Source organism: Typopeltis vanoorti, chromosome 7 (assembly GCF_054136105.1).
Source record: "Typopeltis vanoorti isolate ZY-2024b chromosome 7, IOZ_Tvanoo_1.0, whole genome shotgun sequence".
NCBI classification, from domain to species: Eukaryota; Metazoa; Arthropoda; class Arachnida; order Uropygi; family Thelyphonidae; genus Typopeltis; species Typopeltis vanoorti.
Genome location: NC_143555.1, coordinates 17,202,274 through 17,221,235, shown reverse-complemented (window position 1 = coordinate 17,221,235; position 18,962 = coordinate 17,202,274). Strand labels below are relative to the sequence as shown.

At 35.9% G+C, this 18,962-nt stretch overlaps 1 protein-coding gene across 6 annotated transcripts in view; it reads left to right on the top strand.

Moving 5' to 3' along the window:
- The window catches only part of rasp (protein-cysteine N-palmitoyltransferase Rasp), a 265,799-nt gene extending 264,184 nt beyond the window's left edge, over window positions 1–1,615 (top strand). For all 6 annotated transcript variants that reach the window (XM_090395697.1, XM_090395698.1, XM_090395695.1 and 3 more), the window contains one exon: window positions 1,403–1,615. In XM_090395697.1, coding sequence (XP_090251823.1) covers window positions 1,403–1,503 — 101 coding nt within the window. In that variant the 3' untranslated portion in view covers window positions 1,504–1,615. The remainder of the gene's footprint in view (window positions 1–1,402) is intronic.
- The last annotated feature ends 17,347 nt before the right edge of the window (window positions 1,616–18,962 follow it).

The window sequence follows — 18,962 nt, the reverse complement described above, 5'->3', positions numbered from 1 at the left end:
AAACACGGAGTCCATCATCCCACTCCTTAAACTCATTGACAGTTCTTGCTCTTACCTTTCTATCAGGCAATGCATTCCACGGTTCAACCACCCTCCATGCAAAGAAATCACTCCTCACCCTCTTGCTCACATTTTCCTTTCGTTACTTCCAGGGATGGCCCTTTATCATCACTCCTTCCCAATGTTCAACCAAGTGAAAGAACTTCCCAGTGTCAACCCTGTAACCACCTCTCAACAGTTTAAAAGTCTCAATCATATTACCTCTATTTCTTTTATCCACCAACTCTGCAGTCCACATTCCCTCAGCCGATCCTCATAACTAACATTGCATAGTCCTGAAACCATCTTTGTTATCTGCCTTTTGTACCCTTTCCACAGTTAATTTATTCCCTTGAAATCCTGGGAACCAAATCTGAGAACAGTAGTCTAAGTGTGGTCTGATCAAGGTGTTATACAACGGAATGATAACTTTTTTTCTCTCTGCAGGTCAGTGTCCTTCTCATTATTGCAACAATCCTCTGTGTTACTTTCACCACCTTTGCAATATGTCCTCTGAATTTCAGGTTTCTAGAATTATCAACCCCAGGTCTCTTGTCTCCCCTACTTCTTCTAGTACAGCGCTTCCCAAACTGTGGGCCACGGCCTCCTTGGGGACCATTAGTATTGTTGAGGGGGGCTGTAAAATAATGAAAACAAATTTAAAGTGTTTTAAGACTAAGTGTGCCATGTCAAATGTTTATGTAAGATACTAAAAATGTAATATTTGCATTTGATTTTTGCAATATTCGCTGTGTATGTTTTGTATTGAATATAAATACAATAACTATTATAATAATATATGTCTGTATTACAGACATATATTATAATAATATATGTCTGTAATAAAAAAAAAATAAATTTTTTTTTTTTTTTGATGGGGGCCATGAAATATTTTAATTTTTTCCAAAGGGGCCTTTACATCCATAAGTTTGGGAAGGATTGCTCTAGTATAGCTCCTGCAATAGAGTATGCAGTGTCCCATCGATGTGTCCCAAACCTCAAGACTTTACATTTTCCTGCATTAAACCGACACCTATATTCATTTGCCCATTTGTCTAGCTAATTCAAATCCAATTGCAGGACTACCACATCTGCACTGTTACTAATAACCCTTCTCAGCTTCACATCATCTGCAAACAACTGAATATCCCCCTGCAATCCACTGACAATCTCATTGATATAAAGGTTAAACAATATAGGTCCAAGTACTGAGCCCTGTGGGACCCCACTTGTGCTCTAAATATGACATCACAGAAATATCTTGGTTTTTTTTTAATAAAAATATTATATAAATAAAAATTACTTTTTTTTATCTGTGCCTCATATATTAAAAAAAATATTACAAATATTTTTATATTACTAGGTGGAATCCTTCCATTTTTTTCAACTTTCTTAATACTGTATTGTGGTTGCATGGTTTCTTTGGATGTCAGAAATTTTGAATGCAGTCAAGAAAAGAAATGATGAATTCTTGAAAGATCTTCAGAGTAATACAGGCCATCGGTTTATTAAATTTATAGCTTACTCACATATCATTAAAATAACAATAATTATATTTTCAATAAAAGATTAAAATAGAAACTCATTTGAGTTAAATAACTTGTTGTTATTGGGGGTGGGGGGGGGGAAGAAATTTGACAAATTTCTTATGTTTGATATTATCATTCTATCTAGAATAAAACATTGTTATTTGGTATCTTTTTTTTCATGATAGTCTTAAGTAAATGCAATTATTTATAACATAACTTTGATAGATTTTTCTTATATAGAGAGATCTGTGGAGTTTTCTAAATTAAACATTCACACGTGTGCCACAGTAAAAATATTTATTTTATAAATATTTCATCTAAAAAGAGAAAGGTAACAAAATGTTCAGGAGGCTATTGAGAAGGTTTTACAGTCCTCTTTCCTCTATTTCTAAGCTTAGAAATAGAGGAAAGAGGACTGTAAAAGGAATCAAAGATGATAAAGATGATGTAAAATGTTTGTAAAATAAGTATTATTTTTTAGTGTGCCACATATGTGAATGTTTAACTTTTGATAGATATTTCAAAATATCATTAACAATATTTAGCAGAAAATATCCTGCTCTAACTATTCACCATCCCTTCTTGTGAATGTTTCTGAGTTGCCATCAAACATACCAGCATAAATTATTTTAATTTACAAGTAGTGTCCATGTATTTTATAAACTCCACATAAATATTAATGTGGAAAAATATACAATATATACAGTGTGATCACACGGCTTCTTTGACTTCTTGTATCCACCATAAACTTTATCGACAAGTTCACCACATGCCTCCCTAGCTGAATCAATCAGTGCTTTCTTCAGAATTTGCCACTGAGACTACAAGTTTGATTCTTGTTTTCGAACTGGTTCATTTTTTCTTCAGTAATACATGTATAGTTGAGTCTGCAATTTATCTGTAAAAGTTTCCCAGCTTTAATTATTTTTAAAACTTTTAGAAAGCATACTGAAAGCTCCTAGTAAATAAGTTGGCAAATGCCCTAAAAAAATACAGAAAATGTAAGAGATCTAAGCCACGTGTAAAAGTAGTTAAACAAAAGTCATGGGAAAACTTCAGTTAGAGGAAGGTGGCAAAATGTTTTGGAGCCTGTTGAGAAAGCTTAGAAATAAAGGACAGAGTACCATAAAATTAAAAGATGATAAAGGTGATATGAAAACTGTGATAGGAGATAAGGATATCCTCGATGTCTGGAGTAATTACTTTGAAAGACTGTTAAATGAAACAAGCAGTGGTAGAAAATTTTCAAGAGGAATACAAACAGGAGTTTACTTGAGCATCAATGCTTGAGGTAGAAAAAGCCATCAAAAACTTGAAATGTTCAAAGGCAGCAGGAGTAGGTGATATCTTACAAAAAAATGCTCACATATGGAAGTCTATTGGCCACACAACATAATTCTGAGTACTTGGTGAGAACGTTGAATTCCAAATGATTGGAGTAGAAATATGGAATAAAGCTGAATTTGAGAATGACAGAGGAATTTCTCTTCTAAATGTTCCATGTAAGATTTATGCAAACATATTTAAAGAGACACTGAGAAACACCAGAAAGAGATACTTCAAAAAGAACAAACTAGGTTCAGGCCAAATAGAAGTTGTCAAGATCAGATTTTCACTTTACAACAAATAGTTGAGAAATCATGGGAATATGACAAGGATCTGTAATTAAGTTTTGTAGATCTGGAAAAGGCATACGACAAGTGCCCAGAGAAAAGTTTTTCAAAACACTACAGTTATATGAGATAAGTGGAATATTATACAGAGCAGGTTGGCCGAGCGGTTAGCGTATCCGCTCTCCAGCCAGAAGGCTGCGGGTTCGAATCCTGCCATGGGCATGGACGTTTGTGATTGTCTGTGGAAGTACTAGTGGTGGGAACAGGATGCTGTTGATGTAGTTGCAGTTGGTGGGTTGAATTGTAGAGACATAGTTGTAGAGTAGGTGCCCTTCCTTGATGAGGCTTTGGACTCCCTTGAGGTGTTCAGTAATAATAATAATATTCAAGTTGTGAATCAGCAGTTAGAATCAAAGGAAGATGATTTTATATAGAATCAGGTATAGGAAAGGAGATACATTATCTTCATTCTTATTCATCAACTATATGGATGACATTATGAAAGAATGCAGCATTAAACCCGATATTAGAATTGGAGACATCAAACATGCCTCTTTGCTTTATGCAGATGATGTTTTACTTCTAAAAACATCCAGTGCAAGCTCGTATTCTCTAACTAACTGAATAACAATTGTTTCAAATATGGCATGAAAATCAGCAATAAAAATACCAAAACTATTAAAATAGGTAGGAACTTAGAAAAGTTCAGCTGTGTTCTCAATGGAGAAGCTATAGAAGTAAAATAGTTCTGCTGTTTAGGCACAGTTGTGAAGATGGCAAATTAAATTTCAAAATAGACAGCAGAACTTTCAAACTAGTATGTGATGAGCCATTTGAATAAATCAATATGGAATAAGCAAGAAATCAGCCAGAATACTAAACAAGCAATATTTGAAGTTATTGATATGACAGTTGGGTTAGAAATAGTGCTTGATCAAAGATTAGAGGCTGTAGATATGAGAGTTCTGAGAAAAATTAGGCATCTGAGCAGATGATTTCGAAAGCAGACATAAAAATGAAGACTTGCATTCAAGAATGTATAAGCAAGGCTAATCTAAGTTGGTATGGTCAATTAAATAGAATGAGTGAAGAAAGGTTAGTAAAACCTATTTTTGATTAAAAGATGGCAGTAGAAAGACCCAGTGGAAGACTATGCTATTGCTGGATGGATTCAGTCAGAAGTGCCTTAGAAGAACAAAATCTTAAATACAACAATATTGGAGTACTAACAAGTAATAAACTAATTTGGAGAAAACTTATGGAAAAAAGATGAATAATAATGTCAACTTAAGATGGCATGAGTGCCATCTTAGTAGCCTGAAGGTATTATTAGGAAACTGATGATGATGATGATGAGTACATGGCGTAGTACAATACAGATGAAGTCATTATATCTAATGAATGACATTTATACTGAGAATGTTTAACCTTTATAAACTTATAACTGACTTTTTGTTGAATCTGCACTCATAGAGGGATTGCTCGAGTTTATGAAAAATACTCTTTTCATTATATAAGTCAAGTGGATATTAGATCCAGCATTATTTCAAAGCTGAATGTTGAAACTCTGAAAGTTTCATAAAAATAAGTTGACCAGAGAGCTTACGGGAATATATTCATCAGCATTCACGAGTTGCCTTAGCATGGACTACTTATAAAACATGGGCATTGCCCAAGCATCTATATATTCGCTTTCTATTAGTCTATTTTGATAAGGTTTCACTGGCCTGAGAGCTGTTTTGATCTGGTTGGTTCTCTCCAGAGACCAGGCAGAAACCTTAAGAGAGCAAAAACTCTCATTCTGTACTAAGGGACTTGAAATGTTGGAGAGGTGTATTTTTTGTAAGCGAACTCTCGATTAGTGTGTAAAAGTATTTACTAAAATAAAGAGCCAAAAGGCTTCAGTTCAGTGATGCAAAATTATATAAGTAAAGTGGATATTAGATCTAGCATTAATTCAAAATAGCTGTCAAGCCAGTGAAGCCTTATCAGAATGGACTAATAGAAAGTGAATATATAGATGCTTGGGATCGCCTGGGTTTTTCTAAGTAGTCCGTGCTAAGGCAACTTGTGAATGCCAGTGAGTGCATTCCCTTAAGCTCTCTGGTCAACTTATTTTTATGAAAATTTCATAGTTGCTACATTCAGCTTTCAAATAATGCTGGATCTAATATCCACTTTACTTATATAATTTTGCATTGCCAAACTGAAGCCTTTTGGCTCTTTATTTTAGTAAATAAAGCCTCTCTAAATCCTACCCACAGCTCATTGTGGTGGAGAGGTGAATGGGAGATGTAGGGGAAGTATGATCTTCCAGCAGGGCTACCCTAGGCATGAAGGCTACATCAATATTCCCGGCTAATGTGGGAGGCATCTAATGATTGGGCCAGCAACCCATCATTGGACGTAAAACAATATTGCTCGAAAAACCAAAACAAACATGAATCGGATGGAAAAATTGGATATCGATCGGAAAAGGAAAAGAAAACTATACGGAATAATAAAACTAGCAACATGGAATGTAAGAGCAATTAATGGAAAAGAGGAAGAACTTATACAAGAAATAGCCAAAAGAAACATTAAAATATGCGGCATAACAGAAACAAAAAAAAAAGGAAATGGAACAATGAACATACAAGACTATATATTTATATACAGTGGAGTAAAAAAACAAAATAGAGCTGAAGCCAGAGTAGGAATAGTGATACATAAAGAGTTAAATGTAAATATAGAAGAATATAAATATATAAACAAAAGAATATTAACAGTTAAGATAAAAACAAATAGAGGTAAAATAAATATAATCACAGTATATGCAGAAGAAGGAAGAAAAAAAAATAGAAGCTTTTTATGAGGACTTACAACAAATAATAAAAGAAATAAAATCAAATGAAAAATTAATCATAATGAGAGACTTAAATGCAAAAATAGGAAATATACCAATAAATGGAATCATGCAAAGATTTAACAAATGAAGAAACATTGATACAATTCTGTGCAAATAATAAATTAAAAATAATGAATACATTTTCTAGATCATTTAGGGAATTGAACAACGTAGATCCGAATATAAATTAAATTATACTTTAATAAATATTTCCGATATTTCGGCAACGTCGTGTTGCCATTTTCAAAAGGAACTTACAAAAAGGCACGTGCATGCAGGCACTATAACACAGTAACTGAGAATGAAGATATGAAGCTATCATTCTCCTAGAAGTCCTGATGGTGCCCTCTAGCGGGCTAAGTAGGTGTTCTTGGCCGTTGGGCTGAAGGTCTGCTGATGTATGCCTCCCAAATTTGGGGCAGTCGCATACAACCAAATTTGTTGAGGTTTGGAGAGTTTCTTAGGGCTGAGGCTGATTCCACAAATTCCACTATTTATGGAATCAGCCTCAGCCCTAAGAAACTCTTCAAACCTCAACAAATTTGGTTGTATGCGACTGCCCCAAATTTGGGAGGCATACATCAGCAGACCTTCAGCCCAACGGCCAAGAACACCTACTTAGACTGCTAGAGGGCACCATCAAAACTTCTAGGAGAACGATAGCTTCATATCTTTCAACGTTGTTCAATTCCCTAAATGATCTAGAAATGCATAACCAATGTATAAGCCTGTCTACGAGAATGAATACATTTTATCTGCATAAAATAACTTTTGGACACACAAAAGGACAGGAATCAATAATAGATTATATTATATGTAACAAAGTAATACACCCATCAGAAATAGTAGATGTTGTGATCATAATCTGTTAAGATGTAAATTAAGAGTTTACAAGAAATGGGTGAAAATAAAATCTAAAGAAAACCAACACAATGCCGAAATAAAATTTAAAGTGGAATTATTAAAAGAAGAAAGTATAAAAACATTATACTACAATAGATTAAAATAAAAGTTTCAAGTTAATCCATTAAGCAGCAAACAACATGTAGAAGATAACTGGAAGATATTTAAAACAAATTTAACTGAAATAGCAACAGAAGTATTAGGGGTAAAAAAAAAGAATAACAAAATCAAGAAGATGGACTCCATGGTTTAATGAAGAAATAAAAATATTAACAAAAGAAAAGAAAGAAAAATATCAAAAATATCTACAAATGAAAACAACAGATAATTGGAACGAATATAAAGAAATAAGAAATAAAGTTAATCAAAAGAAAATAGAAAGCAAAAATCAATTTTGGGAATCATATACAAAAGAAATTGAACATGATTTCTATGGTATACAGAAACAAATGTGGAGATTTATTAATACACAAAAGAAGGAAGAAGCAGAATATATCCCAATATTAAAAGTAGAAATAGAGGAATTAGAAAATTATTTTAAAAACCTTTATAACCAAACAGTTGAAACAAAAGTAGAACTAGGTAAACAAACAAATCAAGAAGAAGAAATAAATATAACAGAAACGAAAATTGAAATAACAGAAATTGAAAATGCAATTGAAAAATAGGAAATCACCAGGTCTAGATAATATCAATAATGAATTATTAAAAAATGATAAAGAAATTATAATTCAAAGTTTAAATATATTATACAACCAAATAATAAATACAAAAAAAAGATAACGGTAGAATGGAAGAAAAGTATAACAATACAATATTTAAAAAATGGAGATAAAAAAAAAAAAAACAGAAAATTATACAGGGATAAATTTATTAAATACCTCATTAAAAGTCCTAACAAGAATCCTAAATAATAAAATAACAAAGGAAATTAATCTGTTAGATGAACAACAAGGTTTCAGAGAAGATAGATCATGTACAGATGCAATATTCATAATTAGACAATTGATAGAGAAAACAATAGATTACAATAAACTATTTATATGCTTTATAGACCTGGAAAAAGCATTTGACAGAATATTAATTCAAGATGTAATAGAAATATTGCAGAGAACAAAAGTAGCAGAAAACATAATACAAATGATTAAAGAAATATATGATAATAATAGCTATATAATAAAAACACAAGGAAAAATAAGTAAAGAGATACAAATTAGTAATGGCATTAGACAAGGAGACTTTTTAAGTCCAACAATATTCAATATAATAATGGATGAAATAATACAAAAAGTTAATAAAATACAAAATACAGAAGTGAAAATAAACAATAGAATAATATAATAAATTTAGTTTAATCCTTTATCCAAGTGTGAGCAAACAAAGTTTGCGCCTGAAAGTATCTTCAGGACTGGGGTAAGGTGGTACAACACCAGGACAACTCGTTGCAAAGGTGGAGCAAGATACCAACACTCCTATCTCGATATCTCCTATAATGCAAAACACATCTCCTTGCGGATATGTCTAATGTTATGCATTAAGGGAAGGGCATCTACCCAGACTAGTTTCGACCTTTATTGAGGTCTCTTCAGTGGGAGCCAGGCCCAAGTGGAGATACCAAGCAGAAGCATTAGCAGGTCATCTCTACCCATAGGAGTTGCCAAATGGTGTACCACCCTTTGCATTATAGGAGATACCGAGATAGGAGTGTTGGTATCTGGCTCCACCTTTGCAACGAGTTGTCCTGGTGTTGTACCACCTTACCCCAGTCCTGAAGATACTTTCTGGTGCAAACTTTGTTTGCTCACACTTGGATAAAGGATTAAACTAAATTTATTATACTCTAACCAAGTGAAAAATAAACTTTCAAAAAAAAATAGAATAATTAGAACTATATGTTATGCAGATGATGTAATATAAATTGCTTAAATGAAACTCAGCTACAAATATTACTACATGCATTTAATAAAGCAGCAAAATTGTATAATATGAAAATATCAAAAACTAAAACAAAATATATGCCAATATCACAAGAACCACAAAGATGCAAATCAGAATTGAAAGGTACTGTTATTGAACAAATAACGAATTACAACTATTTAGGTATACAACTGAACTGAGAAGGAAGGCCACATCTAGAAGTCAGAGAACAAGTTGCAAAAGCTGCAAAGATATCAGGATGCTTGAACGAAACAATATGGAAAAATAGGCATCTTAGATTAGAGACAAAAACCAGAATTTATAAAGTAGTAATCAGGCCAATAATGAAGCCTATAATGCAGAAACAAGACCAGACACTAGGAAAATAAGACAAATGTTAAACGCAGGTGAAATGAACTAGATTAGATAAAATAAAAAAAATACAGATATAAGAAAACAGTGTGAAATACAAGCAATAAACAATTGAGTAGCAACCCGAAGAATAAAATGGATTGAACACGTGGAAAGAAGAAGCGAAGATCAAATAATGAAAGATGAGCAAGTGGTGGTGTATGGCGACTCTATTATTAAAGGTGTGCTAGAAGAGGGAATGCACAAGGTATGTTTTCCAGGCGGTAAAATGACGTGAGTATGGTGCGAGATAGAGGTGAATGGTATCAAATACTTGGTGGGATGTTGTTATAGACCAGGTAATGTGGATGGTGATGATAGTGAAATGTATAGTCAAATTAGCCAAGCAAATAAGAAAAGGGTGATCATGATTTTAATTATGCCGATATAGACTAGAATGATGAGATAGCAACTGTAAATAAAGAAAGTTTCTTGAGTTTTTGAGGGATAACTACCTCAGACAGTATGTAACAGAGGGCACATGAGGATTAAGGGTCTTGGATTTGGTCATCTCATCAGAGGATGTAATTATAAACGAGGTATCAAATCCACCAATTGGTGAGAGTGACCATGAGGTGATTACTTGAGCTCAGGAGACAACTTGCGGGTGTAGCGTGGAATGAGAAGTTAGCTGGAAAAGAGATCGATGCAGCTTGGGGGATTTTCAAAAACTATCTAGTAGATGCAATGTCTAAATGTATTCCAAGGGTGAGAAGGTTAAATAAGGTAGGTGTGAGATGGATGCAATACAGAGAAAAAAGGCATTGTGGAGGCAGCAAAAGAGAAGTGGAAATAACCAATTTCATGAGTCTACAAAGACCATGCAAGGAGAGTGACTTGGTTTGTTAGAGTAGCTAAAGAGAGGTATGAACAGCAGTTAGCTAATGAAGCCAAAAAGAATCCTAGGGAGTTCTTTCAATATGCAGCCAGCAAAAGAAAGAATGATTATGGAAGGATGACATTGATTGGAGAAAATGGTATAAAGACAGCTGTTACAGAATGTGTGGTGGAGATACTTAATGAGCAGTTCATAAAGATCTTTCAATCTTGTGAATGTGACTTCATGGAGAGATCGAGACCGGTTGATAATGGGTGAGAAACTGACTGTAAATGAGCAAGAGGTGTTTGGGGAGTTGAGTAAACTAGATGTAAATAAGGCTGTGGGACTTGATAATATATCACTGCATATTCTGAAGGAATATGCCAGGGAGTTGACACCTGCCTTGACATAATTTTTTTAATACGAGTCTTGTACTTGGTCAAGTTCCTAAGGAGTGGAAGGAGGGCAAGATTGTGCCACTTCATAAAGGAGGTGATCGAACTCAACCATCAAACTATATGTGTCAGGTGTTGTGGTTAAGTTGATGGAGAAGCTTGTGAGAACCAGAATCCAGAGTTGGGTTGACAACAATGGTATCATCTTTCATGGACTGCATGGGTTTGCTAAAGGGAGGTCAGGTTTTAGTAATCTACTTACTTAGTACAATAAAGCGACTGCTTCCTTGGACAAAGGAGAAGGATACACAGTAATATACTTGGATTTCGCAAAAGCTTTTGATAGAGTACCTCATGATAAGTTGACAGTCAAACTAGAGCAGATGGAGTTGGATATTAGATTGATGCATTGGATTGGAGACTGGCTATCTGATAGGTAGCATCAAGTTGTGTATAGGGTGAGATATCCAGGAAAAAGAAAGTCACTAGCGGAGTGCCTCAGGGGTCTGTTTTTGGGCCATTACTGTTTAACTTGCATATTAATTATATTGGCGAAGATTTAGATGGAGATATTCAGTTGTTTGCAGATTATGCAAAGTTGGGAAGAACCATAAAGAATAGTGAAGATGTTGTGGCCTTGCAAGAATACTTGAATAAATTGAGTGAATGGGCACAGAAATGGGGATGTGAGTTCAATGTTGCAAAATGTAAGGTTTTAAAATTTGGAAAAGAAAGATGGGATGCAGAATTTATGCATGGTGAGAATATATTGTTGGAGATAGAGGAAATAAGAGATCTGGGGGTGATAGTGGATAAGGATCTAAAATTTAGGGGACACATCGCCAAAATTGTGAAGACAACACAAAGGCTTCTGTGAATGATGCGGAGGACACTGACGTATAGAAGTAGGGAGATTCTTGTTCCATTGTATAAGGCTTTGATTAGGCCACACATGGACTATTGTGCCCAGATTTGGTCACCAGGTTTTCAGAAGGATGAAGAGATGTTGGAAAGGGTCCAAAGGAGACTGACTAAGGTAGTTTCTGACCTCTGGAATGTCGAGTATGAGGAAAGATTGAGAAGATGTAATTTGCAGAGTTTCGTGGACAGAAGGAAGAGGGGTGAGATATGATAGAGACCTACAAGTTGGTAAGGGGTTGTTATAGGATTAATGGTGGAGAAGTTCTACAGAGAATAGTGGGAGATCAGGGGAGAACCTGAGGTCATCCCTGGAAACTGTATAAAGAGGGTGTGAGTAGGGGAGTGAGAGGCAGGTTTTTTCGTGCAAAGTTGTGAATGATTGGAATGCCTTGCCTGAGAGTGTGGTGTCTGCAAGGAGTTTGAGTGTGTTTAAGACACGGTATGATGAGATGTGTGTGTGTGATAAAAGGACCTCTCAGATGAGTCTTTGACTTCATGGTCTTGGGGTAATAATAATAATAATAATAAAACAAGTCTATAGTTGGAAACCAAAGAATAAGAGAAGAACAGGAAGACCTAGAAAAATATACTATTAAAGAAGATGAAGTCTTGGTCACAACAAATACTACATCTGATCCGTGAAGAAGAAGATTTTAGTAAACTCTTTTTCATATCTGTTTTACGTTATTTTATTTTGATTCCTTTATTTATCATATTCAGAAAACATATGGCTACTAAGTGACTTAAAAGTACAAAGTACCTTGAAGATTTTCATCTGCTGGTTGAAGAAATATCCACATGTGATTAAAATAAACTTCCAAGTTATACATAAAAACTTATTCTGATTGTAAGAACCTTGATTTAATACACATACAGGGTGTTCGGGATAAATTTGACATATTTATAATTAATTATATTTTTCCGTAAGTTACATGTATTAACACACACTTCTCTTCATTTAAAAGTTTGGACCCTTCTTCATTCATATACAAGATGTCAGAAAGGATGGATAGCTGGAACCCACCTGAATCATGGAAGAGAATAACTTGTATCATGATGATTCGTGCCCGCCATCAAAATAAGGATATTACGACTGCTTCCCAATGCTCCCTGAATACAGTAAAAACAATCAGGCATGAACTAGAGACTTGCAATGGTGACTACGAGGATGTAGCAAGAAGAAAGATCCCTAGCAGACGATCTGATTGCGTTCGTACAGCAGAATTCCTCGCAAATCTGCAGGAACAGGTGTTGAAGAACCCTGGCATTGGAATTCGGGCTTTGTTCGTGGAGTTGCTAACTGTAGTCAAGCCCTGGATAACAAGGGTAGCCAATGGTAGGCCGTATGTATGGCAGCAGGATTCGGCCCCTTGCCACACCTCTGGGAAAAGTCAAAAATGGTTGTCTGAAAATTTCTACGACTTCACCAGTCCAAATGTTTGGCCTCCAAACTCCCCAGACCTTAACCCCATGGATTATTTTGTATGGGGCGCAGTTGAAAAAGACACCAATCGCACTTCCAGTAATACAAAAGCCCAGTTAATGGATAAAATTAAAACAGTTTTTGCGGCCCTTCCCAGGGAGACTGTAGCATCAGCTTGTTCGAGGTTCCGAAGCAGAATTGAAGCTGTGATCGATGCTAATGGTGGTTATTTTGAGTAAATCTTGTTGATAGTATTGTAATTAACTCTGCCTGTAATGTTTTTTTGTCAATTCATTAAATTTAATAGATACAAAGAAGATTTTCTTTTTCCTTACGAAACTGTCAAATTTATCCCGAACACCCTGTATGTACAAGAATGTCGACTAGTTTCACTAGCATACTGTCCAGCTTTGTCAAGACTAAAAAGGTGAAAGAAAATAATAAATGCAAAAAAAAAACTAAAGAATACAGTAAACCATTAACGACAGTTAAGCAACCAAATTTGACAGCTTGTGTGACAATGTATTCATGAAGCGAGATACTTCAGTCATTATTGTGAATATGCGTTACATAGTTTTTGGCTTACTGTAGTTCTGCTATACTTACTGAATTAATCAGATTTTTGGTATGACATGTAAGCTTTCTACTTTTTCTTTCCAAATGATAAAAACATCATCTACGTATCGCCACCAGACTGATGGTTTTGGAACAATGTTGGTTAGAATTTCGCCAAAAATCTGATTAATTCATTAAGTATAGCAGAACTACAATACGGGTCTTATCCAACGGAATGATAAAAGAGATATCATTTCGTTGGATAAGACCCCTGATCAAACCACACTCAGACTGTTGTTTCTCAGATTTAGTCCCCAGGATTTGAAGGGGATAAATTAACTTTGGAAATGATACAAAGGCAGATAACAAAGATGGTTTCAGGACTGTACAATGTTAGTTATGAGGATCGGCTGAGGGAATGTGGACTGCAGAGTTTGGTGGATAGAAGAAGGAGAGGTGATATGATTGAGACTTTTAAACTGTTGAGAGGTGGTTTCAGAGTTGACACTGGGGAGTTCTTTTGCTTGGTTGAACAGCAGGAAGGAGTGATGACAAGGGGCCATCTCTGGAAGTTACGAAAGGAAACTGTGAGCAAGATAGTGAGGAGTGGTTTCTTTGCATAGAGGGTAGTTGAACCATGGAATGCATTGCCTGGTAGAGTATTGAGAGTGAGAACGGTTACTGATTTTAATGAGTGGTATGATAGACTTCGTGTTTTCTAGGAGGGGACCTCCCACGATGAGTCTTGATAGAATTTGTGTTTCCTGGGAAGGACCTCCCACAATGAATTTTTTTGACTCCATCGAGGCCTGAATAATAATAATAATAATAATAATAATATTCTTCTTGAAATGTTGGAGATTGTAGTCCTTCAGGAATGCTTAATGGGGATGCTGTTCCACAGAATTGAGGTGGATGGAATGAAAGATGACTGGAAGTAGCAGGTTCAGTGAGTATGCAATTTGACTGTAAAGGAATGTTGAGAAGCTGTAGATCTGGAAGAAATCGGAGGCATATGGGATGTTAGTTCAGCTAAACAGTAGTCATTGAAATATCTGTAGAAGAGGTACAATGGAGAAATTGATCTTCTATTGGAAAGTGGCTGAAGAGTGTCTGTAAGAGAAGTGTCATTTATCAACCGGACTGCCCTTTTCTGAACAGCATCAAAAATTTTTAGGGAGTTCTTAAGTGTACCACTCCTGTCTTTTCCAATGGTGGAATACTGCCGTCATGTGTCTCCATACATGACAGCAGTATTCCACTGTTGGTCGGATTTGGGATTTATACAGAGTAAATAACTGTTCGGTAAAGAAGTACCATCTAGAGTGGAAAAGAATGCCAATTATTTTGGAAGCAGATGATTCTAGAGAAGTGATATCATTATTGTTAGGATCCAGGACCTTCATGGAATCACAAAACTCATTGTGGGAGGCCCACCTTAGAAAACACAGTCTATCATACCACTCCTTGAACTCGTTCACTGTTTGTGCTCTCCCCACTCTATCAGGCAATGCACTCCATAGTTCAACACCCTCTATCCGAAAAAACCACTCCTCACCCTCTTGCTCAAAACTTCCAGGGATAGTCCCTTGGCTTTGCTTCTTTCCCCTTCCCTTGTTTCACTAAATGAAAGAACTCCCCTGTGTCAACCCTGTAACTACCCCCTCAACAGTTTAAATGTCTCAATCATATCACCTCTCCTGCTATCTACCAAACTTTACAGTCCACATTCTCTCAGTCTATCATAACTAACATTGTAAATTTGTCTGTCGCGTCGTTTTTATTTATTTATTTTTTTGCTTCTGTATTCTCCTCTGTCGTCGTTTGTTGTTTCTTCCCTTATCTTTATATATATATTTTTTCTTATTCCTACAATATTATTTTTCTCCTTATATCAATTCCTAAATCTTTAATATTGTCTTGTTCCCTTATATACCTCTATTAACTTTAAACTTATGCCCTTCTGTTCCTTATATTTTACCTCCAGTATTCCTATTTTTATGCCAAGGATCTCTCCACTTGTAACCATCTGCTTCCTTGATATTGCCCCACCATACACAACTCTCTGATACCTATCAGACAACCAATCCTGAATCCATTTGACTAACCCGACATTTAAACTCATCTGCTGCAACTTCAATATCAGCTTATATGTGGCACTCTGTCAGATGCCTTTGTAAAATCCAAGAAAATGGCAGAATATGCCCCCTCCCCCATCACAGCTCTTGTCACTTTATTATGAAAGGCAATCAGATTACTAAATCAAGAGTGCTCCTTAACAAATCCATGCTGAATCTCCAGATAATATTACTCTCGTCTGCCCAATGCTGTAAATGATCCCAGACTAATTTCTCCAAAATCTTAACAACTGCTGATGAAATACAAGCTGTTGTATAGTTTGACACTTACATTCTATTGCCATCCTTATGCAGTGGCACTATCTTTCTTTCCTTCCACTCCTTTGGCACCTTTCCAATGTCCAGACCTTCATTGAAAATCCAGGTCAACAGAGCTGTCAGTTTCTTTAGCACATTCTCTCAAAACCTGTGGCAAAATTCCATCTAGTCCCATTGCCTTATTGACATCCAATGTACTCAGTATTTGAAACACTCTCTTCTTGCACCTCAAAACCTCAAACCTGCCCATACCTCTAGTATTAAAATCTACTGCTCCAGGATGAAATACCCCAATAAAGTGTACATTGAATTAGTCTGCTCATTTGCATCAGTCATTCCCATTTTTATCCAACAATGTCATTCTTCGACAATCATTCCTCCTCTTCCTATTGACCACATAACAAAACAGTTCCTTAGGATTTTTTTTGGATCTCAGGGCCAGTCTCTTCTCATATTCCAGTTTTTCCTTCTTTTCCATACTAGTCACTCTCCTAGCCTGTCTTATATTCTTCATGTATCTAACCTCCACTTCTTCTCCTTATATCTTTTCAATAACATCTTTTTACCTGCATTTCCCATTTGATATTTTTTGTCATCTACTACTTTCATTCTCTTTTTTTACTCATGGTACACAACTTGCCATTGCCACTAATAAATATTCATTCATCATTTTCTAAGCACTGATGATATCTCACCCTTCCAATTCCTCCAGCCATGCCCCAAGCTGATTTCTAAGATTATTATAATCACCTGCCTTATAATTCCACATACATTCCTTTCTCTTTGATACTCCTGCTTGTCTATTCATCCATTCCCAGTCAAATCCACATGATCACTCTCTCCAATCAGAGAAAGATATACATCACAGTTATAATCTGTTCTTCTAATGCTATGACCAAATCCTCTTGAACCTCGTGTTCCTTCTGCTACATGTTTCCTAAGACATTTGTCCCTCAAGAATTCCAGAAATTCCATCCCCTCACCTCACTCTCTCTCCAACCAGGAACAGAGATGCCATCTCAGTTTTAATAATTTCTTCTGATGCTATGACCAAATCCAAAACTCTTGAACTTTGTGTTCCTTCTAGTACATGTTGTCTAAAAATTTGTTTCTCAAATTCCAGAAATTCCATTCCCTTACTACTATATACAGTTTCCTCTTCCCAATTTATATTGCTGTAGTTAAAATCTCCAATAACAATCATTCTTTTTGCAATTGCAAAGCTCAACTGCCTAAACATCTTCTGCTCTTCACCTTCTATGCTCCCTGACTTATAGCAACATCCCACTAAATATCCTGTCCTGCCCACTTTGACCTCACACCATATGATCTCAAAACCATTAGTGCCATTGCCCTCTAAATAGAACACAACTGTTCACTTATCAAAAGGTACTCCTCCACAGCATTTGCCATTCCTATCTTGCTGAAAAATGCTATACCCTGCTACTTCTATTCTTGTCAGTACATCATCTTCTGTCAATCACGTCTCAGTGATTGAATAGGCTGAGGCTATCAGCACCACCAATTCATCTCCTTTTTTTCCAGATACTCCTGGCATTAGTGTAAAGAATCATCAATGCATTGTCACTGTTTCTATTCTTATCATTATATCAATATTCCCCCCCCCCTCTTCTCCCAAGTGACTATTCCCACAAGAGGCTACCTTTGCAACCATCCATCCCAATAATTCTAGTTTCTCTGCATCGACACACTGACTTGTTCTGAAGACAACATTCTTTCCAGATGCCTACATCCTTCCTTGTTCAAATACAATCTGTCTCTCACACAGTTCCTTTCTGTCTTCAAATGCCCTGCAAGCATCCAAGTAATCCACTGTTCATTTTTGACACTCATCTCTGCAGCTCCACATTATTATACATAAGGAAACACACTCATTATCTTCCATACAACCTCGGATCTCTCGACATGTGACTCACATGTTGAGAGATCCGACATTCTCTCCTCAAATCATTTGTGTCCCCATTGCAATTATCTCATCTGCCCATTACTTAATTTCCATAGTCATAATGTCTATCATTTTTTCAGATAAACGCTCCTCTGGCATTCTATCTTGCACACCACAGATCATTGAATCTCTATATATCACACCTCTTGCCACTCTGTTGCTTCCTTGTTTATCTGCATCCCTCTCTCTCTCTCTCTCTCTCACTTTCTGTCCTTGTTCTCCCACTTATCTACTGTCCTGTCGTCTCTCCATCCCTGATTCATGCACTGTGTCGCCTTTCTCTCATTCCCTCTCTTCCACTGGTTCTCCTATTCTCTCCCCTTCTATCATTTCTGGACTGTATGATTGTGCCAGTGAAGATCTATCGTAAGAGTTGGTCCTAGAAGATAAATTTGGTCTTGACTATTGAGCTGTGCATTATCAAAAGTAAATGAAGAAGATCTGAGGTCTTTTTTATGAGAAAATAGGCAAAACTGCATTTTGGAAGTGAGGTGAAAGCAACGAAGAGCATTGCTTTCACCTCAGTCAAGGACATTGTGGAGATCAGTGTTCAGAGCACTTATTACAGATGATCTTGAAGCTTGAGATGTTTGAGCACTACAAGGTTTGTCAATGAGTAGGAGTGTGCTATCATCAGCAAAACTATGAATAGATTTCCATGTGTTAAGGTTTAAGTGCTGGGAGGACATCATGTTGGAGGTTTAATGGAGTATTGACTCTGAGCACTAGGAAAGGATTAAAAACTAATTTTAATGCTTCCAGTATTTTGTCTCAGTCACTGAGACATCTTCAGGGAGTACAAATAAATTTGTGACACACACACACACACACACACACAAAGACAACAGAATACTAAATGAAACATGTAGGTGACTCTAAAGTCCTATCTAGGTAGTGCTCCCTCTATGGACGTTTGCAAGCAGCCTAGGATGTAAACTGTGATCTCTTAACAATTATTGTTTCCCAAATTTTGGGAAGTTTTATGCAACCATATTTGTTGAGATTAGGCTGATTTCTAAGTGCTGCTGCAGATTCAAAAATAGTCTTTCCTTTTTAAATTTAGTGTGGTGAAGATTGGTGGTTTTCTTTCAGAAGATCCTGTAAGTTGTGCCCAATACATGGTCTGCAAGGCCAGATTGACCATCGTTGTGATTGCAGAAGTAAGATTTATAACTAAAAAAAAGCAC